General features: G+C 40.6%; 1 protein-coding gene across 1 annotated transcript; it reads left to right on the top strand.

The window, feature by feature from the left end:
- Positions 1 to 2,181: 2,181 nt before the first annotated feature.
- Positions 2,182 to 26,091, top strand: NSUN7 (NOP2/Sun RNA methyltransferase family member 7). Its single transcript, XM_063336986.1, has 14 exons — positions 2,182 to 2,279; positions 9,394 to 9,679; positions 9,882 to 10,241; positions 10,630 to 10,688; positions 11,905 to 12,035; positions 13,231 to 13,383; positions 14,411 to 14,594; positions 16,192 to 16,402; positions 16,972 to 17,115; positions 17,832 to 17,933; positions 18,478 to 18,595; positions 22,133 to 22,250; positions 23,852 to 24,529; positions 25,734 to 26,091. The coding sequence occupies exons 3-13, from the start codon at positions 9,929 to 9,931 to the stop codon at positions 24,491 to 24,493; spliced, it is 2,175 nt and encodes a 724-aa protein (XP_063193056.1). The 5' UTR covers positions 2,182 to 2,279; positions 9,394 to 9,679; positions 9,882 to 9,928; the 3' UTR covers positions 24,494 to 24,529; positions 25,734 to 26,091.
- The last annotated feature ends 211 nt before the right edge of the window (positions 26,092 to 26,302 follow it).

A 26,302-nucleotide genomic window follows, 5' to 3' on the forward strand; every position in this document is an offset into this window, starting at 1 on the left:
TTTTAAAGGGGATTTCAGTGAGGGGACAGTAGCTAATAATGTCACAGACAAAAAGGAGATGAGATGGTCATGCTAATATATATTTTTTTCTTTCAAAAGACAAATGGTTGCAGGTACTGAAAATTCTTAGCAGAACTCTTAGCAAAATAAACAGTTTCTACATTAGCAAATGAATGAAATGAAGTAAACTTTCCAGGGTTTGTTTCATTTTGTGGCTCTGATAACTTTTTTCTCAACAATTCATGAGAAAAACTTTTATTAATGAGTATGAATTAATCCAATGGACAAAATGATTGAAAAATTAACAGGAAAACAATGCCCTCAGTTACACATGCAGCAACTACTTGCCAGATAACATAGACTCACACTTCCCCAAATAACAGCAGAATCTGACCTTGGTCTCGGTGTCCCTACAGTTCAGAATATCCTAAGACAGTCATAGTGGATGAGCTCCACTAAATTAACACACCAACCAATCAGTCACCTACTGCACGCACCTCTACTGTTATATAGTGCTGTAACTTCCAGTCGGGTCTTTTAAAAAGAAGTGCCATATCTACTTGGAGAAAATGAAATAAACAGCACAAAAAATTCCTTTCCATCTACACTGCAGCTAGTATAGTGCCCTATTGATCCACACAACCTATTAATCATGTATTCCTCCTCTTCATCAGGAAGGATTCAAGATTTGTTTGAACTACTATATGCAGAGTTTACCCAGCCTACTTGGCTTGCTTTGTAATTAATTGCTGCTGTCGCAATTGCAGCAGCATTGCCAGAGCACGTAGCAGATCCGGACCAGAAAGGTGTCTTTGTCCTATCAGCAAACTAAGGATTGTTTTTAACTCTCCAAATTTTCTAGTCCTGATGCACGCCGATTGCATAGAGTCACAGGTTGGTTGCACAGAGTTGCAGATTGGTTTGATTAGATATCTGATAATATTGATACCAGAAAGGGATCTGGCTAACATCCAAGTTTCGTCAGGGATAACAAGCGCTGGCTTGTGTGCTTCAATGGAGCTTTTTCCCAAAAAACTCTGGGACCTCGCAATTTGTAAAAACGCGGATGTGCTCAGATTTGTACTGAGACTTACTAAATGTACAGCCAGCCTAGACCAAAGCCCTGGTTACTTTGTTTTTCTGCAGTCCTGCTGCAGAATTGAGTCTGAACTTCTAACTTCCCCAAGTAAGAGCACTTGTACCTGTGGCAGACGCTTGTGCGAGGTGCCAGGCAGGACTGCATGGGAGAAATGACACACCAAAGGTCATCGCAGATCTTAACTGAATCATGGGGGTTTTTTACCATTTTCCCTTATTAAGGAGAATTTAAAGATTGCCCATAACTGCACTGATGTAACAGGAACTAAGTTTAGGGAGAAAAAGCTAGATTTCTGACAAGGTTATGGCTGTTTTATTGGTTGATGATCAGAGAAATTTCAAGATTTTTTTTTTTTTTAATAAAAATTCTGGAAACAATTTAAAAGCCTGATGCAATTATGTGTTTCAAGACTCTGAATAAAAGCTGAGGTGGAAGCAGCTAAAACATTACGAGAGCATCATGTACAGTAATACTATCCTGCTAATTTCAACTGCAAATGAAAACCCAGCACCTTATCTGGGGCGATTCTTGTATTTTTGGGATTTCCAGTCCTATAACTGGTGGTGTTTTGATGCAGTCTGAGACATGAGTGTAGCTAAGACCTGTTTTTTAAAGTCATCATGGAGTTTACACAAATTAATGCTGCTTGGGGAATTAAAAAAGTTTTCTTTAAAAACAAAACAAAGCTAGAGCAGGAACGTGCAAACACTTTTGCTCCCCAGAGGCAGGGATTTGTGTCCAGTCAGGGCAACCCTGGGGAAACACATCTCTCACACACACCTGCCGTTGCCAGGGTGGATCTTGGCGTTTTGTTGTGGCTTGTTCGTTACTCATGCAGCCCTTGGAGAACCCCGGGAGGGCTGCCGATGGATCCCAGACCTCCTAGTCCCGGCCCGCCGGGACCAACGGCCAGCGGCGCCTCACAGCCCGTCACAGGGCCTCGCCCTCCCGCCCGCCGCGGCCCGAACCAACCGCCCACGGCCCGCAGGGGGGGCTGCAGGCGGGAGGCGGGGGCAGGCGGGGGAGCGGGGGGACCGGACGCCCCCGCCGGAGGTCAGAGGGTGGCGGCGTCCCATTCCGAACCCAACGGTCCCCTCCGCGGCGCGGCCCGGCAGGTGGCCTGTGGGCGAGGAGCCGTAGTTGTCTGGGGCCGCGGCCCGGTAGAGCCGCTCGCTGGCGGGTAAGGGCTAGCGGGGCGGGCGGTGGTGGGGGTCCCGCTCCCCTGCCCGGCACGGGTAACTCCAGCCGCGGCAGCGGGGTTGTAGCGGCCGGGCTGCCCCGGGAGAGCCCCTCAGGGCCGGCGGGAGAAGCGAGCGGGAGAAACCCTGTGAGGAAAGAAAGGGCCCTCCGGTTACCGCTGAGGGGAAGGGGGTTAGAAGTCGCCCCGTCCCTGCCTGCGTGGATTCGGTGGGTGTTGGTTGTTTTTTAAGGTCCAGCAGCCCAGTGTTTCAGGAAACCCTTTGCACGTTTATACAAAGAAGTATCTTTTTTATGTATGACTGTACTGTGGAATCATAAAATCATCTAGGTTGGAAGGGACCTTTGAGATCATCGAGTCCAACCATCAACCTAACACTAACAAAGCCACCACTAAACCATGTCCCTCAGCACCACGTCAGCATGTCTTTTAAATACTTCTGGAGATGGTGATTCCACCACTTCCCTGGGCAGCCTGTTCCAATGTGTGATAACCCTTATGGTGTAGAAATTTTTCCCAATATCCAATCTAAACCTCCCTTGGCTCAACTTGAGGCCATTTCCTCTTGTCCCATCACCTGTTACTTGGGAGAAGAGACCGACCCCCACCTGGCTACACCCTCCTTTCAGGGAGCTGTAGAGAGCGATAAGGTCTCCCCTCAGCCTCCTTTTGAGTTGACGTTGACTGTTTCTTGTAAATAAAGCGGAGCTGGGGAATGATCTCATGGCTGACTTCTCCCAGCTTTCACTAATCTTCCCTTCCCTCTAGACTAATCAGCTGAAGTTGTGGACAGTAGAAGCTTTGCGATCCATTGAAGCTCTGTATCAGACAGCTGCAGTTGATGTTAGAAAGCAGATATGGTCATGTATACCCGTAAAATTAGTAAGACAAAAACTACAGTATATGGCTGTCAAGGTTTCCTGTTGGTGTATGAGGAACCATGTCCCTGCTTACAGAGCCACTTGTCACAAATTCCTGTTAATGTGAATTAGTACTGGGTGGCCAGGCTGCCTGCCCTACTTGATACAACACAAATGCTGTGGGGTTGTTTATTGTTTATCTCTTTTCCTGAACTGATAATGGTAGAGGCTACTGAAAAAGGTGATAGCTGAAGATACAGGAAAGATACATGTATTGGTATATAAACAGAGGAATCAGTGACTTTGATGGGCGTGTGTGTGTGAAAATCAAACTTTACTATGCTGTGTAGTGAATAAATGTCATAATTCTATTCACCTGAGTTCATTAAGTCAAAGGTGGAACCATCCTTCAAGTTGAGTGTTTATGATACACTGGTTAACTTCCATTTTAAATGAAATTACATATAAACTGGAAACATGTATTTGCTATTCATATTGATCTATGTTGTGTGCCACAAATACTCTGTCTAGTGCTGTTAGTTCATAATGGCGAAACTGTATGGTCTATGGACAGCTTCACTTGAAACTGAGAATATTCAAATAAATGAATCCAATTTTTCTTCAGTTCCATTGGCAAACATACTGGCTAAAATGGTAGTATACCTCTGGTATTGGGAAGCAATGATTAAAACTGTCTTACAGATTTAAACCTGCTGGTCTCAAGACAGTTCTGTTTGATTGGCATCCTGTGAGGGTACCTGACAGATACCTCATGTATTACTCTTTCCCAAATGGCTTAGGGAGTGAGAAGAAGGTGACCTCAAACATTTAGTTCAAGAGCTTTCTCAGAGCATGAGCATAAACTCTTTCTTCTCTCTCACCCATGTTCTCTTTGGGTGCTCCTCCCGTGGCTTTCCTGTGGGCTTAGTCTTAAAAGTGTTGAATGCTTCAAATACAGAGCCTGCCAGAGCAGCAGAGAGCTCTGCTTGGTCTTTGGAAAAAAGACAGGAAAAAACATTGTTCCTCCACTGTGAGTGCCTCCAGACCTCTTACCTTGCACTGCCTGGCTGTCAGGCAGTATAATTCCGTTCAGTTCCCCAGCCTCCTCTCTAGTTTCCACTCTACTATTTGAAATGTGCAATCTTATTATTTTTATTGCTGCTGTTTGTATTTGAATGACAGCAACTTGTGTTAGAGGAGTCTGTTTGCTTCTGTAATACAGATGTTTTTAGAAGAGAGATTTTTACATCCCTTTGCACCCTCTTTCCCTTGTAATGCTGCTGGTATTGCTTGTTGAACTGTTGTGCTAACAGTGAGTTGTCCTGATCCTTCTCACCAGTACAGTATTTACGATGTGTTTGCAGAAGTGTGGAGATACTTTCTTGCCTATTTTCTGTGCTTTCACAACCAGTGTTGTCCTGAGATAGATGCTTGCTGTTTACAACACAAACTCAAGGTGTCGTGGAGAACAGCTGTCCGCTAGCTGTCTATTAAATTTTAGTCACAGGTGTCTTTACCTTCTTCTGCATACTCTGTTACTACTCTTAACTTGTAAATCTGATCAAGCTTAAGTGTGAAAGTATATTGGCAAGAACTTGGAAGCTTAATTGCAACAGGAAGTTTCTGCTTTGCAGGTGGGGCAGTTGTACCTCTAGTCAGTCAGATCACTGACAGTATCTATCTGTTTTTAATGTAGAATCAGTGTACTAAGACTGTATGGAGAGATGCTGGATTTGGGTCTGGATCAGATTTGTTTAGCATTTGTAGGACTCAAGAATATTATAAACTATGTTGTTTCGTAGAATCATAGGGTTGGAAGGGACCTCTGGAGATCATCTAGTCCAACCCTCCTGCCAGAGCAGGTTGCACAGGAACGCATCCAGGTGGGTTTTGAATGTCTCCAGAGATGAAGACTCCACCACCTCTCTGGGCAGCCTGTTCCAGTGCTCTAACACCCTCAAAGTAAAGAAGTTCCTCCTCATGTTTAGGTGGAACTTCCTATGCTCAAGTTTGTGCCCATTACCTCTTGTCCTGTCCCTGGGCACCACTGAAAAGAGCCTGGCCCCACCCTCCTGACACCCATCCTTTAAGTATTGATAAGCGTTGATAAGATCCCCCCTCAGCTGTCTTTTTTCCAGACTGAAGAGACCCAATTCCCTCAGCCTTTCTTCATAAGAGAGGTGTTCCAGTCCCCTAATCATCTTGATAGCTCTCTGCTGCACCCTCTCCAGCAGCTCCCTGTCCTTGAACTGGGGAGCCCAGAACTGGACACAGTACTCCAGACGCGGCCTCACCAAGGCAGAGTAGAGGGGGAGGATGACCTCCCTCGACCTGCTGGCCACACTCTTCTTGATGCACCCCAGGATGCCATTGGCCTTTTTGGCCACAAGGGCCCATTGCTGGCTCACGGTCATCCTGTTGTCCACCAGGACTCCCAGGTCTCTTTCAGCTGAGCTGCTCTCCAGCAGGTCAGCCCCCGACCTGTACTGGTGCGGGGGGTTATTCCTCCCCAGGTGCAGCACCCTACACTTGCCCTTGTTGAATTTCATAAGGTTCCTCTTTGCCCAACTCTCCAGCCTGTCCAGGTCTCTCTGTATGGTGGCACAGCCTTCCGGTGTGTCAGCCACCCCCCCCCCCAGCTTTGTGTTTGTTTATTATTTTTTTCTTCTATCCTCACATTCTTTCATCTCTCTTCAGCCCTAACACAACAAATTAATGTTTCATTTGAAGATTTTGTTAAATACGCAATGAAAGAAAATCTTTCTCAACTTTGAAGGCCATTCCCTCTTTTAGGAGAATCTTGGCCTTCTTGGGAGCTTGAGGGTTTTTTTCCCCTCAGCTGTGTAATCTGCTTGATATTCAGCTCATTTCTTCCATGGACAAAGGCAGAATGTTTTCTCCCTTCTCTAGTTCTTCCCAGCTGAGCTTCGTATTAATCAAGCTTGGTGTTCTCTGCTTGGCAGAGAGTTCAGTAATCCAAGCTATGATTTACAGTGTTGCAGCCATGCAGTGTGTCTGCACAGGGCAGAGCGCTGTCATCTCATCTTTATTAAATGACATTTGTCTTTGTGGAAAGTGTATTCATCAATTCGTCTCAACAGCAGGGTGTCTTGCGGGTCAGCAAAAAACGGCTTTGGCAAAGAAGTCACAAACAGTAATCGGGAACCCTACAAGACTTGAAAGTTGTGACACCACAGGCATTCATTCACTTGCTACACGTTCTGAAAAAGAATATTTTGTGTTCAGCTGGAAAAGGAGTTTGAGTTCTAGGTTCCTCTGAGATGCCGTCCTTGTTTCTGTGAAGTCATACACGTCTTCTGGTCAAATTAGTGTAAGACATCCTGAAGCATTTATGATTTTTTCCTTTCTAAGCACAAGAGTTTCGGTTTGGTTTAGGTAATCTGGTGCTTTATTCTAGTGAAGAATAGTGCTTTCTTTGATAGCGCTGCTTGTTCTGTTTCAATATGGCTTCATAAAATAAATTTTCATTTGCTCCAGGGATCCATCAGTGCTGTATCTAACACTAGGAATGTTGGTGCTTGACTCCCACCAGAAGAAGTCTGAGGCCCAGGACCTCTGTAAAGAGACAGTAAAAATTGCTTCTACAGCATTAGCAGTGCTCAGCTTTGGGGAGAAAATCCTGGGAAAGGAGAATGAGATGTGGCCGCCTCCAGATGAGCTGCCAGAATTCAGGAAGCAATGCTGGTCGATTGTCTGGAGCAGACACTGACTTGGTGCCAGTCTTGGAGAGGCGAGGAATGGGCTGAGTGTGACCCACGTTGGGGTTGGAGTTTGAACGGGGCAATGCTGGCCCAGCATGGGGCATTTTGTGGCTGCCTGCTGGAGAAGTAACAGCTTGTGTTCCTCCTTTCCCCTCCAGCCCTGTGTGCTGCCATCCTCCTTCGCCATTGTGTTTTGTGTGATGGGGACAGGAAAGCAGAGAGGAAAAAGGATGCTGAGCGAGTGCGTCTAATCTGGGGTGAAGAGGTATATAATTTATCCTGAGGAATGTGGGGGAGCGCAGGGAAAGAGAATGGTTGTACTGAACTAAATTATGTAGCAAAAGAGAAGATGCCTTCTGTTTGGTCAGAGTATCACCTTTTTTTTTTTTGATTATTAGACTGCCAAAAAGAACAAATTCTGCTATTCTCTACTGTTAATCCAAAAATATCGAGAACTATTTGTCAGCACCAGATCCATCCCTGTCTTTCTGCAGTACAATTGCTAAATTCCTCGTGGTTCTCTTGTATTATTCTTCCCCAAACAGGAAAATTAGTTTGCAGTTGTTGTTTTTTTTTAAATTCTTTCTTCTGTGATTAAATTTGTCTTTGCTTCGATAGCCCTCTTCTGAACGTTTAACCTGACTTCTAAGCCTCCAAGCATTGTCATAAATGCATGTTACAGCAACCAGAGCAAGTAGGGTAAATCAAAGCACAGTACGTATATTTTAGGTGGAACTTAAGCAAATGTTTTTGGATTGAACTAACACTGGGGCTTTGTATTTTTTTTTTCTTGAAGCCCTATTCCATCTCTGAGGAAGGTAATTTTTATTTAGGGAGAAAACTATTCAGGGAGCTGGCGGGAGACCTCACCAAGCCTCTCTCCATCATTTATCAACAATCTTAGTCAACAGGGGAGGTACCAGATGACTGGAGGGTGGCTAATGTGATGCCCATCTACAAGAAGGGTCGGAAGGAGGATCTGGGAAACTACAGGCCTGTCAGCCTGACCTCGGTACCAGGACAGATCATGGAGAGGATCATCTTGAATGAGCTCTCATGGCAAGTGCAGGGCAGCCAAGGGATCAGGGCTAGCCAGCATGGGTTTAGGAAGGGGAGGTCCTGCTTAACCAACCTGATCTCTTTCTGTGACCATGTGACCCGCCTTCTGGATGCGGGGAAGGCTGTGGACGTTGTCTGTCTGGACTTTGGTAAGGCCTTTGACACCGTCCCCCACAGCATTCTCCTGGAGAAGCTGGCGAATCATGGCATAGACAAGTGTACTCTTCGCTGGGTTAAAAACTGGCTGGATGGCTGTGCCCAGAGAGTTGTGATTAATGGGGTGAAATCCTCTCGGCGGCAGGTCACCAGTGGTGTCCCTCAGGGCTCAGTTTTGGGGCCAGTTTTGTTTGATATCTTTATCAATGATCTGGATGAGGGGATTGAGTGCACCCTCGGTAAGTTTGCAGATGACACCAGACTAGGTGGGAGTGTTGATCTGCTTGAGGGTAGGAAGGCTCTACAGAGGGACCTGGACAGGCTGGATTGATGGGCCAAGGCCAACTGTATGAGGTTTAATAAGGCCAAGTGCCGGGTCCTGCATTTTGGTCACAACAACCCCAAGCAACGCTGCAGGCTTGGGGAAGAGTGGCTGGAGAGCTGCCTGGCAGAAAAGGACCTGGGGATGCTGGTGGACGGCCAGCTTAACATGAGCCAGCAGTGTGCCCAGGTGGCCAAGAAGGCCAACAGCATCCTGGCTTGCATCAGGAATAGCGTGGCCAGCAGGAGTAGGGAAGTGATGGTGCCTCTGTACTCGGCACTGGTGAGGCCTCACCTCGAGTGCTGTGTTCAGTTCTGGCCCCTCTGTACAAGAGGGACCTTGAAGTGCTGGAGCGTGTCCAGAGGAGAGCTACCAGGCTGGTGAGGGGTCTGGAGACCAGGTCATATGAGGAGAGGCTGAGGGAGCTGGGCATGTTTAGTTTGGAGAAGAGGAGGCTGAGGGGAGACCTCATTGCCCCCTACAACTACCTGGAAGGAGGTTGTAGAGAGGTGGGTGTTGGCCTCTTCTCCCGGGTGAATAATGACAGGACCAGAGGAAATGGTCTGAAGTTGCGGCAGGGGAGGTTTAGATTAGATATTAGGAAGAATTACTTTACTGCAAGAGTGGTCAGGCACTGGAACAGCCTGCCCAGGGAGGTGGTTGAGTCACCATCCCTAGAGTTGTTTAAGAAGCGTCTAGATGTGGCACTTCAGGGCATGCTCTAGTGACAGAGATTGTAGGTTGTTTGGTTGGACTCGATGATCTCAAAGGTCCTTTCCAACCATGAAGATTCTATGATTCTATTTTATTGTTAATGTAAGACATGTAGAAAATTTAAGAAATGCACATGGGCTTATGGAGAGTTGGATAATGTCATCAGAGACTGTCAGAATGGATTTCCTGCTTTTAAAATTGTGGTGTTCAGGTAATACCTTAAATACATTAACACTTAGTTGATCTTTATTATCCATTTTTAGGAACAGATATGCAGTATAGTTGACAAGCATGTGGAATTCACTGCAACTCTTTTCAAGATGGTTCTTTGGAAGAGACAATGTCTGCTTTGAAATTTCTGTAGTGTCTTTTTATTAAAGGAGAATTCCTAGTAAGAGATACAATTCTGTCTGCAATAATAATGCTTCTTACTAGACACAGAGAATCAAATCTCTGCATATAGCCTGCTTTGGATCATTTATTGTAAAGCAGTGGCCTCTTTTAAACAAGTGACCAGTCTTTGTATCTGCATTATTGAAAATAGATAAGGTAAGAAAACTATTAAAAATACTCCTCTACTATATGTAAGATGATAGGCTTGTAGAAGTATCGATGGTATAAGTATATATGTATTTGCAGGACTAGAGATTAAAAAAGAAAATAAATTCTATTGAAAACCTGAAAATGAAGGGAAAAGTATATTCTAGCGAAAGAAAAAGTCATAATTCAATACAAACTTTGTTTTTTGCAGAGGCAGCAGGAGTGTGACTTGCACTTACACAATCAGCACCTGGAAAAATGCTAGGTTCTAAAAGTAACTTGGTGTCTTTACATGAGGATGTTACAAATGATACTTCAGACTTGAGTGAAAAGAAAATTTCAGATGAAAAAGGATCTGTTGAGAAAAGAACAATGACTCTGATTGAGAAGAATGGCTATCACGACTCCGTATACATAAACGCAGCTAAGATTTTTCAAGGCATTCATACTAAAAAGCATAAGGATAGAATACTGGTGCGGTATGGGGATGACTCAGTATCTCCCATGCTGACTTTTAAAGATGAGTATTTCCAGCGTGTATCTTACGAACTGGCGTTCAATGCTCTAAAATGTAAGTACAAAACTTTTCCAAGAATTGCCAACAGAAATGATGCGGCAGAGAAAATATGGAAAACCAAAATGTTTAGTTTCTGCCTGACAGCAGAGATCTGGGGAATTTTTTGTTAAACCACAGGTTACTACTAGACTACTTGTATTCCTCAAATATTTAAATATATCTAAGTGTTGTTAGCATTTTGTGAAATCAAACATTTAAAGTCTATACTTTTTCATGTAAAGGAATTATGCTTGTTTGGAGTTGCTAGTGTTTGTGATTGAATTTGCCCTAAATTTTCATGATGTTTAAACTTTCAGCTTTTTCTTTGGTGGTTTATAAGTTTTGGTTTTTTTACTTCCGTAGATTTCATAGTGCAACTTGTCGATATTTTCTTTTTTTGCAGATCAAGATCTTCTTGAAGAAATATTGTTAGATAGTTGTGTTTACCCGTGCCACTCAATAGTAAGTGAGGACTTTTGTGAGGAAATAAATTCTGTATTTTCTGAGTTGATGTAATTAGAATCTTTTCTGAGGATTCAAAGAAAGAAGGTAGGAGAGTGAACTGCTTACTGCAGTGTAATACTGGATGTTATGTTGTCCATGAGCCTTTCCATGTCCATGTGCTTTTCGTCCCAGCTGTGTCCCCGTGTGAGTGGGGGAAAAAGTCATGTTCCGTGTTCCCTTCTCGTCCCTGGGAGTTGTAGAACGTGGAGTGAACCCCATCAGACAAAAGAATGCATTGAACCCGTGTTTCATTTCCTGGGCAAACTGTATTATGTACAAATATTGTACTGTACTGGCAAAAATTGGTGCAGCTTACTCTCTCAACATGCTTTCCTGCTTTGCCGTGAAAAGAAAATCTAGAGCTGGCAGAGTAGTCTGCTGTTCTTTCCAGTTTAGTCTTTCATGCCTTTGAAAATTACAAAATGAATTTGAGCTGATGTTATTTGTGGAGATTGATGTGAGCAGGCAAATGATCTAACAGATTTGATTTTTGGCTTGTTTTCGTAAGGAAGTAAGACTTATGTGCTGTCTTTTTGTGTTTGGTGGTATTTCCCCAATAATTTGAGTTTTCTAGCTAATTTCAGTCATATTTGTGAGAAAGGTAAGAATTTTCGAAGGCATAAGAACTGTAGGAATTTCATGAAAAGAGGTAGACAAAAGTAACCAAAGTGCTGTTAATTACTGTCCCTAAGAAGGAGATGGTCCATCTTTTAAAACATTTAGACACGGGAAGAAGATTTTACATATGTCTTAACTGCAGAATGGTTATTATAACTGAGCTTATCAGTTGTTATATACCGAAGAATCCCACAGGAGACAAATTGGTAGACAAGAAGTTTTTGTTAGCTTAGCTATTCAAGGAACTACTTTATGAGGAGAAAATAATTTCAAAGTTTAAATTCTGATAACATTAAAAGTTGTTAAGATACAGTATGTTATCTGTGTGTCTGGAGAATGTTTTAGATTTTGATAAGCTAAAGAACTTTTAAGTTGTGTATCTGAGTTTTTAAAAAACTCCTCAGTGTTTTACTAACTCTCTGTGAGGAATTACTTTCATATTCTTACAAATCAGCATTTCAGTCGTTTTAATGCCTCTTAATGGGAGACTGCTGTTTTTGCAGAATTAAGGCATGCTTTGTGTCACTTTGTCTATCCAGTTGCTTTTGTGTTGCAGCCAGATGAATTAACCTGCTTGCTTGTTGTGATGCTTTATGACCTACAAGAGCGAAAATTTCAAGCACGAGAGATTTTTGATGAAGAGGAACCTGTAGCAGAAGTTCGGAAAATAGAGCATTATTTATACAGGTACACATGCTGAGAACTTTTTGTTGATATATATTAGCAAAAATACAGATTTGTATAACCGGTGCCTTTTTTTTTATAATTGTCAACATTACAGATGTCTTTCACCTTCAAATTTTGTGGGCTTTGTTTTTATTTTTAATGAGAACCTAGTTTGAAGGGAAACTTCCATATTCCTATAGTTAAAAATACAGATAACAAACCGTCTTTATATTGTGGATCGTTTTGCTAGAAAAATGTGTCTTCTTTTGGACTTGTTGAAGCTTTTTCCGTACAATTTTACAAAAGAAATGAAATACTCAATAAACATTCATAAATATGAGTGTAACAGAGTCAAGAGGTCATGGAATGGAATAATATCAAGTTAATTATCAATACTACAATTATGGAACTTCGTTAAACATTATTTTAAATAATGAGAAGAAAAAAAGAGGATATGTAAAATAATAATTTTACATATTATTCAAGTATTTATTTAGTCAGTCTGTTGATGAACTCAGCAGGCATTTGTTGGACGAAATTGTGTTGCTGCTGGATTTAGAATAACCCAAAAAGTTAATGAATATCATAAGTGCAAGGTTTTCCTGGAGGGCAGTAAGTAATATACCTTGACACCTGAAGTAGCTCACCAGCAACTTTTACTTGCTTTGAAGTATCACGTATCAAGATTACGCATAAAGCTTGTGGGACGAAAAGACTGGGAATATTTCCTCTGAGATCTTCAGGTAATAAGAATAAAACTGACTCCTGGTTGCCATCATGCTTGTGTTGTTGCTGTACACGTTTAGAGGTCAGCTTTCATCAAACGCTCATTCTGCACATATATGTATTTATATCTTCAAACACACAAAACCCCCTGATGATTGTATTCTGCAAGTCACAGCTGCAAAACATATTTGCTTCTTTTTTAGCTGTCTGAGAAAATTGATGTATTTGAGAGTCATCCGTCATAATTCCAGTCCCATGTGCATTTAAATGAAACAATCTTAACTTTGTACTACTACCTTGCATCTGCTGTTGTCTGGGGTAGAAAATGTCCTGTAACTGTGTATTTTCTGTAGCAGCTTGCAAAATCAGGCCTCACTTTTGGTTTTGGTTTTGGTTTCTGAGCAAGAGTGTGTTGTAATATAAATGTTTATTGCAATAGTTCTATGCAGTATTTCTAAAACTTACTGAACTTGTGACTATGTTTTTGTAGTTTTCGGACCAAGTTGGCAGCTGCGCTAGCAAGATGTCGCATCAAACACGATGCTCTTTCAATTGAATGCTTTCTACCAGAAACCATACGGAAGCAGGCACAAAGGGCTTCTGCCTTACCTTTATGTGTTTGGATAAACACATTTAAAATCAGGTAAGGTCTTTAAAGTATCATCTAATATTGACGGTTTTACCTATGAAGTGATGTAGTTTACTACACACTTGTTTTAGAGTTTCCAGGTGGTATTATTACCAGTAATTTAAGTTTCTTATAGTAAATTCTGCTTATCCAGTGACATGCGTTATGTTTGTTTGTAGTTTTTATATATCGCAGTGATGCTATTCATAAACTGTAAAAAAGTTGTGAAACAGTTTTTCTTCCTATTCTCTTGCTTTTGTGGGTCTTTCACCAAATAAATGAGGAAATAAAGTTAGAAGAAACTATATGAGTAAAATTGTGACGAAAAATAACAGATTATCCTGTTACCTATTTTGTTACACAGGTAATCCATTCTGTTATGTTTTTAAGAATTTTGTTTTCATATTCTTGTTTTGGATCAGTGTTCTGTGCTTAGTTTATAGGCCCTTCAAGATATCCTCTGGTTGTGATTTTGCAACCCTTAAATAAGACTGAACTAAAAGCCGCAGTATTACATTTAATGTACCACATAAGCTTATGGCACTGTCTGCAACTGTATTTCAAGACACAAGTCTTCATGTATATACCTTTAAATCTTTATGACATTTGAATTGCAAGCCTCAGCATTTATGCTTTCATTACATTTACACAAGGATTATTTCAGTTATCAGACATAAATTAATTGGTGAGCTGGGGTAGATTGGAAGCAATTGAAAGAATTAACCTATTTCAGCAGTAAATTTGCTACAGTGTCTCCTGAGCACATGGACATTTATGTTTTGATGCTTTGAATCATCCTCTGGAGATGCATGCCTCTTTCTTAATTTATTTTATCAGACTTATTAACTTAATTGTTTCAAACCAGAACTTATATGCCTAAAATAGAGTGAATTCCCCTCCTGTCTTTGGCAGTATTGCATTTTATATACAACTACGTATACACACACTAATAAAATAGAAGGCAAAAATCCATATAATCAATGTGGACTATATTGCTTAAGTAACTGTTGTATAGTTAATGGTCGGAATTATATTTTAACAGCCTTCAAGATGTTTTTGGAGATTTGAAGAAGAAGGGATTCACAAGAGTTGAATCTGTGTCAGACTTAGACCGTTATACGTACTGTATGGACCAACATTGCAACGATGTCTTGGTTTTTCCTTCCTCTCTTAAAGAAGAACTGCTTAATTTAGATCTTTTTGCAGATTGCAAACTCGTACTGCAGGTGAGTGATGTCACCCTTGAGTAATACTGAAATATTCAGCAAACTGAAATAACGCTTTGCACTAGAATGAGGTCAATGTATTGTGTGACTGTCCTATTAAATCAGTCAGGCAGCAACATACACTCAAAAGGTTTTGGATGTTTTTAATAATCAGGTTAGAAACTCATTCGCTTAATAAATTTACCTTGCAAATGTTAATGCTTATAGTTGGTATCTATAATTAAATTAGTAAAATGTATTAAATTTAATCTTAAAACTGTTGGAATAAACATCAAAAGTGGTCAAAGAGGCAGTCTGAAGACATGAGGAAAGCTTCTATGTAACTCTACATGCATTACCCCCAGTTAGTAGATAATGGTATGCTGATATTATAACATCTCTTCCTCCTCAGCTGCATATTTGTGATGGAGTGATGGCGCTTCTTTGTATTTTGCGCAGTGCGGTTCCTAAATCTCCATAAACCCCACTGTTTTTTTCCTGACTTGACATCATTAGCCTCTCCAGGCAAGGTTGGTCGGAGGTTCCTGTTGTAGGGCGGTGGTTTGGAGCCACCCTGCAACAACACACAACCACAAATTACCTAAAGTGCCTGATGGTTCTTGAGCGCTTAGCATAAACATTTCAAAGGGCATTTTCACTTGATGCGTAGCATTTTCTGGCAATTTTAGCCTGAAAATTTATTACCCAACTTACAAAGTAAATCTGAATATCTCATTTCAATGTGTATATTTTGAATGGAAGACTTACAGAAAAGAAGCATAGATGACAACCCCATAGGTCACCAGAACAAATTCTGAGTATTACTGTTTAAGCATATTCAAAGTTAGGAAACGGAACCGTCAAAAACTCTGTCTCTGTGTGGTGGGGTAGGGTGGTACTTGAATGGCATAACTAGATAACGTGGACATTAATGTGAACTTCAGGGTTTAGCTTTCTTTTTTTTTTCCTTAACACCAGTATTTGACAGATTTGGTGCAAGACTTGGTACCCATGGTCCACATCTTCACTCTTTGCCTCTTTGAGTAATTTGATGGAGATAATGTTTGATATGTATCTATCTCTCTCTTCAGCATCTGTAGTGTGAGATTACTTACTCTTGTAAATGCGCTTTCTGTATTCAGATCTGCCTCAGTGTTCAAATTTCAGCAAAATCTTAGTTTTTGATCTGTAAGGGCTTAATTTCTCCTATAATTATCAAGAGCTGTGTGAATAGTTCTGCGTTTCTCTCTCGAGCTGAGGATGAATTTTGCATATTGTGGCCTATATTTGTCTTTTCTGGAATTGGCAGTCATTGAGAGTTCCTCCTTATGGGGATGATAGGCGCTTAACATTTCTTTTCACCTATAGATATTATGCTTTTCGTATGCATTAGTCAGAATTAAATTATTTAAATTTAGTGAGTTTAACTTAATAAGATGCTTGGTTTTGTACTTTATTTAATTCTGTATTAGCAGCTATCCATGATTTGTTTTTCTCCTCCCCTCTTTATAGTTTGTTGTGGAAACAATGAAATTCTTTCCTAGTTTGGAAAGGAAAATTGGCACTCACAGAAACCAGACTAGTTGGTCAGATTTAATTTTGTGTCATTATTTTCTAGGATAAGTCTCGCAGCCTTGCTGTACACTCTGCGCAGGCACTGTTGAATACGGACGATGACATTATAGTGGCTCACGTAGGTTCCCATCTGACCATTGCCCATATGTCAGCGCTGACAATTCACAGCACATCCAGAATTTTTGTTTGTGGTGTAAAATCTTCAGCAAAAGCAGCTGAACTGAGGAACTTGTTCAGTCCCATGGGATGTGAAAGTAGGTGTTAAAACAGTTGGTATGCATGAAGTATTGTAATGTAGATGTTTGTGATATCTACAAATATGACATACTTCTGTCGGGATTCAGAGATCTCTTGTTTGAGGATTTGGGGAGGGCAGTAACAACTTATTTTTTCGACAGGGTAAACTGACAGCTCCTCAGCTATAATCACGTTAATGAAAGGTTGCAGACTAACCGTCAGATATGCAGGCTCCTGAAGTGTCAGTGAAGTTTTCCATATAAGTAGTAACTGTACAGTGGTTGGTGTAGCTGGGAATTTTTGGGTCCATTTACTTGGTGTCCTGGCTGTTGCTTTCAGTCTGATTTTCACCTGTTTAATCAAATTGAGTGTTAATCAAAACCACATGCACTTATCTGGTTTACCTGGAGGACACAATCAGAACAGAATACAAGAGGACTTTGGAATCCCGTTAGCAGACTTTTCAGTGGAATGAAAGTCTAGTCCTTCAGTCCCTTTGAAATCAGTGGGACGTACTTTTGGAGTATCTAGCTTTATGGAAGTCTGTGTAACACTGCAGTCTTGTGAGTTTTTCCCTTTTTTTCAGATATTCAGTTGTTACATGAAGACTTCACTGAGATTGAACCAACAGACTCGAGACTTCAAAATGCGAAAGTTGTTTTGCTGCTACCACGATGCTCTGGGATGGGTGTTGGCAATCCAATAGACTTTATTGTAAATGAACACGGAGGTAACCTTTGACACAATAGCTACCTTATACTTTCTGCTAGAAATAGTATTCAAGTCTTGTGGTCTGGACTTCATAGCTGCTTCAGTAAATCATATAATTTTATAAAATACTCTTCCTTTTACATTTTTAACTACTATAAAACATATATATTAAATAACTTGCATAATTCTGTATGTGTAATGTATATGCAGGCTACTATGGAAATATAAAAGAAGAAATAAATTACACACATGATTTTTCCACAAAAAGCGAGCAAGAATGTATTTGGCCTAAAACAAAATCTTTCTAGGTGGCACTGAAGGATTAAGAGTGTTTTGTAAAGGCGATTTCAAGTCGATAGTATGAAGTTTGAGGGTTATTCTGGGGAGCAGAGCATGTATAGTTTTTCTTTTAAAGTAAAAAGAGTATAGGTAGAACAGTTATTTCAAGATACCAATGAGTATATATAATTTTCCCTTGTTACATTCCTTTATTATATAGTGTATAAGTACACTGTACAATTTTCATTAAATAGAAACAAGTAAGAGGCAGTAGTAAAGTAAAGGTAAAGAAGGAAAGAACCATTTAGGCATTCCTTGGTATTCTAATTCATAAAACCTGCCTTCCCACTGCTCCAGGAATAAAGAGGTCTGTTACCAAAGCGTTTTCTACAAACAGAGGAATTTTAAGACACTAATACAAGTTGCATTAATAAATTTACAACTCTTTGCATTTAGATGCAGGATTGCTAAGAGACCTTTTCCAAGGATCTGTATCTGAGGATAAACTCAATACTCTTGCTGAGCGGCAGCTTAATGAGTTGATGCACGCAATGAAATGTAAGTGTGCGAGCTCTTGGATTTCTGGGAACATCTTGTGCTGTCAAGTCCACTGTACTGCCACCGGTTTTCATATAGTTAAAAATACACTGGTTGCTCTATTAGTTATCCGTAAGTGTGTAACCAAACCCCCTAAATAATGATCTCCTCAAGTTTAAAGGTATATTTGTGTCCTAGTATTCACCATCCATTAATACAATAATCTTCAGCGTTGTGTAGAGAACTGGCTTAGTCACACTCTGCCTTGGAAAAGTAAACGTAGCCTGACACCACTGCCATGCTGCCACTTTCTTCCCCCCTCCTTTGGCAGCTGTGTGAAAGGACTGGATACAGCCCTGAATTTCTGCTGAAATCGGCAAATATTTGAAAAGGTTTTAATTATTAAAAAACAGTAGAGATGGAATGCTAATGTGTGCAGGAGGATATATTTTATTGGTAAAAACGACGTCCAAGCATAATTCTTATGCTGGTTTCAGTCCTTATTAAACCTCTGCATGTATGAAGAATTTGAACAGTAGAAAATTTTTTTTTCTTTGTTTTGTAGTTACCAAAGTACAAGCTATTGTTTACTGCACTTGTTCGGTGTACCCAGAAGAAAACGAACTAGTAGTGAAAAAAGCACTGGAATCTGGAGTGGAAGGAAACAAACTGCAACCATATAGGTATGGAATAAGTAGTTTTGTCTATGGAAAAATTAAGTATAACTTTAAATTGTAGCATAATTCTTATCCTAGGCTGATCTGTGTCTTGCATTAGATGTTTAACATTTAAAATAGTTTTTTGCCTCCTCTCATTCCCTTCCTTTTGACGTTAGGAGAGTACTAAGTAGCATCCTCTTGACTCTTTCATCTAATATTTTTGTTCCCATCTGAAATTGAGATGGGAGGAAAGCATCACTGGTTGGAAATAACATTGTGGTGAGCTTCTGATAGAGCTATTGCTCTCATCCCATTGGTATTCAGAGAACGAAGCTAGTTTAGGATAAAAAGGAGACTAGAACTTGCTAGCATCCCCTCAGCTTCTCACCTGGAACAACCAGTTTCAAAGGAAAAAGAAACCAAGTCTTAAAATAATACAGAAGAATAAGAACCTCTGCTGTAGGATTGCTCGTCCCTGTATTCAGAAGAATGACTTTTGGGGGGGGACAGGTTACAGTAAGAGAACATCCTGTGCAATCATGACAAATACAAATATGTATGAAAAAATTATGTGTGTTGTACACTTTATATGTAGTTCAAACCTGTCAGCTGTCACCCCCGTCAGCTGGAACAATTGTTAAAAGACTGATGGGTACTTTTCTGGATTTTCCTTTCAGTCATAGCAGACAAATGCAAACAGTTGGCACTTGCTTGCACAGAGATATAATAGTTGATTACAGGATGCAGGTTAAAAGAGTTTATGTTGCCAAAAGCACAGGAGAATGATACTGTATTTTTAAATTTTTATATTATCTTAGTTTATGTTAATAACTTGGCCAGCGTGGGGAAAGGTACTGTGGCTCAAGATATCATAGAATCACAGAATAGTTTGGGTTGGAAGGGACCTTTAAAGGTCATCTAGTCCAACCTCCCCTGCGACGAGCAGGGACATCTTCAACTAGATCAGGTGGCTCAGAGCCCCGTCCAACCTGACCTTGAGTGTTTCCAGGGATGGGGCATCTACCACCTCTCTGGGCAGCCTGGGCCGGTGTTCCACCACCTTCATTGTAATTCAGTGTGGTTAAATTTTGCGTGATTAAAATGGTGTTAACTGGGGCCGTTCCAAAGACTTTTAAAAATAGGTATCATCTTATGCACAACGTTAAGATACAGTACAACAAAATGCATCTTCTTGCAAATCACCAGTAGAAAAGAGCAGCCTGCTTGAATTTTTATGCTAAATGGGATGAAATCAAGGTATGTCATGCCGATGATGCTCTGCTAGTCCAAAAGCATTTTGGGTTTTAAATTTGTGAAGTCTGCCGTGCCTTGACCTCTATGCGGCTGTTACTCTATGGGGAGAACTAGGGGGACCTTGGAACATAATGGTCTCTGAATTATTTAAACGTGAATAGTACATACATTCATGATACATATAACAGAATTTGTGTTAAAAAAAATTCTGAGATTTTTTTTTTTTTTCTGGAGCTTTAATTTTTTCAGGAAAAAAATCCCCCCTTGTCTAAAACACCTCCCCTCCCCCTGAAGCCAAAACAAAATCTGTTGTGTTTTGCAGAAATGTGAGTCTTGTCGTACCACCAAATTATACTTTTACTTTCAAATACAAGGCAATCTCCGATGGTAAGAAAGGGACAAAAAAATTACATTAGGATTTTTGCAGGCCTGAGCAAATTTGTGACTGAAGACTGATTGAACTTCGTAACTGACAATTCCGGAATCGGTTTCTCCTTCACTGTCACACGCGTATCTTGGATGTTTTCATGCATAGTTCTTGCTACAATAAAGCTGCTGGAAACCAGCATAAACAGAGCAGTAATAGAACACCATAAATAAAATATATAGTGCGATTATGGTTGTCTTAAGATGAAAGCTCAAGCCATTTAAGATGCACGTACAACTTTTACAGTTTGCGGTACGCTTTCCTTAGAATGAATTAGGTAACTTACTTGACTAAAAGGATGCAGGATAGAATGAAAAAACGTGTTGCAGAATTACTAGCCCCTGTGTTCACAGTAGTGGTTTTGAGAGGCAAGTTCTACTAATAAAACATCCTGTGTGATCATCACATCTACTTAATATTAATTTCCTTTTCCAAGAAAATAGGGGCTTTCAGGAAACTCTTATGCCAGTTGTGTTCATGTGTGTTGTATCTTTTGGGATTACTCTGCACTGCTGGAGTGTTGCCTGACAAAATAAGGCCATACTGGAGTTTGGCGGCATAGAGCTGCTCTTAGGGCTGTGACATCGTAAAGGTGATTTCAAACATGTACCCACTGTCTAAGCTGAGTTTACCTTGAGGATGCGACAGAGTTTATAGCAAAGGCTTTACCTTACGTGAGGGTACACATGGCAAATGGGTGGGTATAGATGAGAATCTAAACCATTCATGTGTGATAGGCCCTTTGGCCTATGAAATTTGAGTTAATTTCTGCATCAATTTTGAGGGTCAGACCATCTGTTAAAGAGATTCCTGGTAAAAGTAATCTGTATACATCAATCAAGATAAAGATTGTCTTTTTTTTGTATTGAATGACCTGATCTAAAAGCAAAAATCTCCTATGTCATAGGACATAGAGTTTTATTTACTAATGCAAGGAGGATGTGGGCCTTGTAGTCTGTTTTACCAGGTTTCAGGGGACATAACAAAAAAAATCCAGAGAGGGACATACAAAAAAAAAATCCAGATTACAGTGAAAACTTGGGAAGAAACAGTTTTGCGGACTTTCCATTAGAAATGGGAAAGCCAGCCAAACCAGGATATTGCTTACAAATATTGAATGTATTTCTCCGTAACCATCTTGGAGCAAAGCTGTGTTTCAAGAGGATCAGCGGACCACTGAGGACGGGCTGTATCTTACAGTCCGCAGCAAGGTGAAGAGGAGGGGGTAAAAGATGCTTAAGGACATTTTGATAGTATTTTTCTGTACTGAAACAGCTTGGCAGGAATTTAGCAACTTTATGAGCCAAGTCCTTGAGGCCTGATAACAACAGGTAGGGATTACTGGAATACAGGGAGAACGTGAGAAAAGGCTGGTTCTTCCTTCCTTCCTTCCTTCCTGATGCATTGCAGAACTGTAAATTTGAAAAACAGCATTCAATTATTACAAATAGGCAAATTTTTCTAACCTACGATTTTTAGCTTAGATTGATATATTATTTATTATGAGCATATCGTTAATAACTCAAAGTCAGCACTTCTGCAATTTCTGTGTACTGCTCAGTGTTTTCAGAGCATTCCCCAACTTCATGGACAACTTGATAATCCAGGAATAACAGACCTGCAAAAGAACATAGTTAATTAGGTTCCCACATATTTATTATCTGGTGGCTAATTATTGGAAAAAATGGAAAAACCAGAATAAATTCTAAAAAGCTGAATTCTCATGTCTTCTTGAATTGCAGTTTTCTAAAATTAAGATAAGCCTCTATAAGACTACCATTAAAAGACATAATTTGGAAGTTACTGTTAATATATCCTTGTTTATTTCCTTTTATATTCTTAAAATGTTATTCTTCTGGTCATTTGTTTATTTTTTACAGGCTTATTCCTCCTGTTTTTTCTACTTGCAAGAATTCAGAGCCTTCCACTGAAACCTTTTTCAAGATGGAGCCATCAGAAATTTCCAGTGGCTGTTTTCTAGCTATTCTAGCAAGAAAGGTAAGCTAAGAAAACGACCATTTAAAAACATTTCACAGAAAAAGAGTATCGCCATTTTTCCATAAAGGAATATATGAAATTAAAGATTTAAAAAAAAATAAAAATCCTGGCTGTTCTTTAGTTGTCTTAAGAACAAAGGAGAGGTGAGCAATCGAAATGTGCCACCTCCAGAGTTTTATGCGGAGTGCAGGCTTCCGACATGTGCCTTTTCTTCTGGAGCTGGTTGTGATCAGAGCAGTTTCTTGATCCGCGCCGGTGCTAGGAACGTCTAGGGGAAACATATTGTGGCCGTCACACCTCGGAGTGAAGTACGCAGCTTGATTAGACTCCTGATAAGTAGTGTTCAGTCGCGTTAGTTGTTATGTCTGTGTGTGTCACCAGGATTTGCCAGTATCCAAGCAGACAGTGTCACCTGGAGGGATTAAAACCTCATTATAATTTGACTAAAATAGGTATGAATATGTTTCCTTCCAAAACTAAGGCATATGCAAATCTGGCTTGAAAGGCAGGGGGCTTTCGCTGAGTAAACGGGAAAGTCTTGGCATGATTCCTGAGGAAAGGCCTTAAAGGGCTAGTTTGCATCTCTGAGCATCAACATTTTCCTGGGGCGCCTGAGAAAAGTAGGGCTTTTTTCACAAGAGGAAAGGGGGGAGCTAATTAGAATTTCATTGAAAATTAAAGATAGGAGTTTTGGTTATTGTACCACTTTCTGTCATACTGCAATTACAGCGCTTGAAAGAAGCTTGTGTCATGGGGAGAATTAGAAGAGGAAGATTTTATTAGAGTAAGAGAATCACAAAGGAAACGCCTTTCAAGTTACCTATTATTGACTTCTTCTCAATGTAGAATATTTTTTAGGCTGGCTGCCTGAGCTAGTAAGTTTTAGTTATATCTGCCATATTCTCTCCCTCCACAGAAACACTTTTGTTTTGGTTAGTTGATTTGAATAATTTTTGAGTCAAATTCTAACACACAGAAACAATTGCTCCTCATGGCATCAAAGGCCATTTTTTAGGTGGCTCTGGAAAGAAGCATTTTCTGTGAGGCATAAAATGTGTACTGTGAAGCATATTTTCAACTGAAATTTCTGGTTTTCAGGTACCTACCCCTCTTCTTGGCTAGTTGTAAATAGTTTCTTCCCCATTGCTTCTCTTTACATCTTTGGATACTGACGTGGTTCCCAGGCAGTCTGGTTTGAGAGTTCTTTGTTTGTGTATCATGAAAAAGGATTTTCATTATCATGAAAAATATTCCTGTTTAATGTTGTTGATAATATTTCAGTATTTTAGTAATTATTTCTGATACACACCCGGGTGCTATTACAGATGAGTTAGAGCGCGCGTCAGCGTGGGAGCTGTGTACTACTGTAGAGGGCAAAGTCAAAGCAAATGCTCAGCTACCATTTCTCACAGCACTCACGTTCTTAATGTCTTGAAGAAATAGTTTGGTGAGCATTTATCACGTGTGACTTAAGTCTTTCGGCTAGATTCTGCCATAGATTTCTCATGGATTAAATTCTGAGGAATTTTGGGATTACAGTATCGAGTTTGCAGCTCTGTGTTGTGGCTTAGATTTATTGTTTTTTCCTTGGAAATTTTCAGAAAGATTCTTCTGAAAATGTGTCTGTTAAAGACATTTTGGCTCGTGCTGCATCAAAAGGACTACTAGAAGGCCTTCTTGCAGAAAAATCAAAGGAAGAGGAGACAAAGCAACCGAAAGTAACACAACGCAGAAATAACGTTACTGCTGGTGGTATGAAGCTGAAGATTGCAGAGTTCCTTCACCGTCAAACTGTATCTAATACTAAGGCTGAAGTTTCCCTGCCTAAAGCAGTCAGTGACATACAACAAAAGAACGTCAACCTAACAAGCAGCTACTCTCAGCTGAAGAAACCCTTCAACCCCGTCTCAGACACAGCTTTGCCTAGAGCGCGGAAGCAAACATCTCCCGTGGCACCTACGGGCAAGGCCTGTCAGAGACAGACACTGGCTAGAAAGGCACACGCAGAACGGAAGAGGCTTGTGTTGAAGACCGTGGAGATTGTTTTGCCTCCAGTGATGACGCCATACATAAGTCAGCAAGAAAACAAACCCAGGACATCAACTCATCCCTGCTTTCATGGCTGGACTGGAGCAAAGGGTGGTCGGGTACCTCCGCCGCCTTCGGGTGGGAGGGTACTTCCACCACCTCTGGCCAGAGCGGTCAAGCCAACGGTGCTCAGCCGGCCTCGACCATGGCTGTAAGACTCTTCAGACTTCGTCCCTACCTTTACAGAAAGGGTAAAGATTCCTGTATATATTAATACACTTAGATTACAGTATATCTGTATGCAGGATAATCTTGCTGTGCAAAATCGATATATTTTGGGATATTTGCACGGAAATACCCATGTTAGCAATTTTAAACTGGTAACTACACTTAAAGGGAATGCAGCACAGTGGCATTAGGCTGACAGACCATTAGGGGGTGAGATCAAAAAAACTACAGCTTCTTGCTGTGCACTTTTAAGTGACAAAGTATACAGTTGGTTTTTTTTCCCCTTGTGACCTGCGTAGATGTGTAGGAATACTCAATTTCAATTTGATGGGGCTATTTCTCTTTACAAGTGCTAGATACCATTTCTGTAAGTTACTATTTAGACTGTGACACGTGGAAAGTAAGTCCCGCACAGAAAGCCAGTTAGCTCACCTTTATTTCTAAAAGTAGATGTGCACTTTTGTACAGACAGCTGGCCGAGGATGCGAGAGCCCTGGCACAGGCTTTCTGGTACTTGCTCCTTTGGTTTCTACTCAGGTGTGCTTCAAAATAGTAACAATGAAAACTATATTCTCATGCTAAAAATACTGAATTGTCAACATAATGGTCATATCAGCCCACGTCACGGGTCATGACTGCTTTGCACCAACTTGCTTAACGCAAGCAGTCTTAGTTGAAAAGAGCTGCGACGGGCGAAGTAAGTAAGTTATTTTTATAAATGGTATTGCTAGTCAGCCGGATAGTGACTGAACACAGAGTACTCTGTCGAAATAGCTGTAGACTTCTAACCTCTCTTTTGCTAGCAAATAAATATAAAATAAAATAATTGTTTAAGTATCTACAGTTGTATTGTAATCTGAGCAGAGGATAAAAGGGACACATAGTGATACTTTTAACAAGAACCTGATTTAGTGTTAAATATGGACAGTATAAAGAAGGAAAATGGCAAACAATGATGGAATGACTGTAAGAGGAACCCGAAGAGTTGTATTTATTTAGGTTTTACTGTTGCAGAAGTGAAACAAAGGCAGCATAGCAATACAGAACGGCAGACGCAGCCGTGGCCCAGAAGAGAAGTTTTCCTCTAGGCAATCATTTAAGATATTTGGCAAGAGCGTTGCCAGTAGTGTCAACAATATGGTATGGAATCTTAACCTACTTGAGACTGGATGTAGACCCATGCGGAGAAAACGTTTTAACATCTCTTTTTCTCCTCACCCACCCCAGTCAATGCAGCTGGCTCAGCGCTTCCTTTAGAAGAAGGGGTGCGAGTGATGCTACACCAGCAGCGCAGACAGCTGGCTCTTGTTCGTCAGACAAATGTTGCTGCTTCACTGAATTACTGAAAATTTCTTCTGGCGTTTCAATCTGAGCCAGCTGCCCTGTTCAAAGGCATCGCTCACCTGCTGTACGTCCCTGCGAGTAACCCCTCCTCCTTTCCTGTTCCAGTAACAGGATGAACTCCCTCCACTCTTGTTTCTGAGACCAACTCGTAGGGATAAATCTAGACCTACGTCTAGACCTATGCATGCAATGTATAGAACTGAAAAAAAAATAAAAATCCCCATTTTTATTTCAAAACCATCTTGGAGGAGAAGATATTCTACATGTTAGATGAAAGGAACGGGCAGTAAGGAGATCTGTGGTTTTTTCAATAAGATTGCTAAGTGCTTAAAATAGAGATTCTGCAGTTAGAGAACTAAACTCTATTTTTTAAATCAAAATCTGTATCATTCATTTATTAAACGTAATTAAAAATACTTCTAAATGAACATACATGTGTCTTATGTTAGAAG

This window comes from Chroicocephalus ridibundus, chromosome 5, assembly GCF_963924245.1.
Source record: "Chroicocephalus ridibundus chromosome 5, bChrRid1.1, whole genome shotgun sequence".
NCBI lineage: Eukaryota > Metazoa > Chordata > Aves > Charadriiformes > Laridae > Chroicocephalus > Chroicocephalus ridibundus.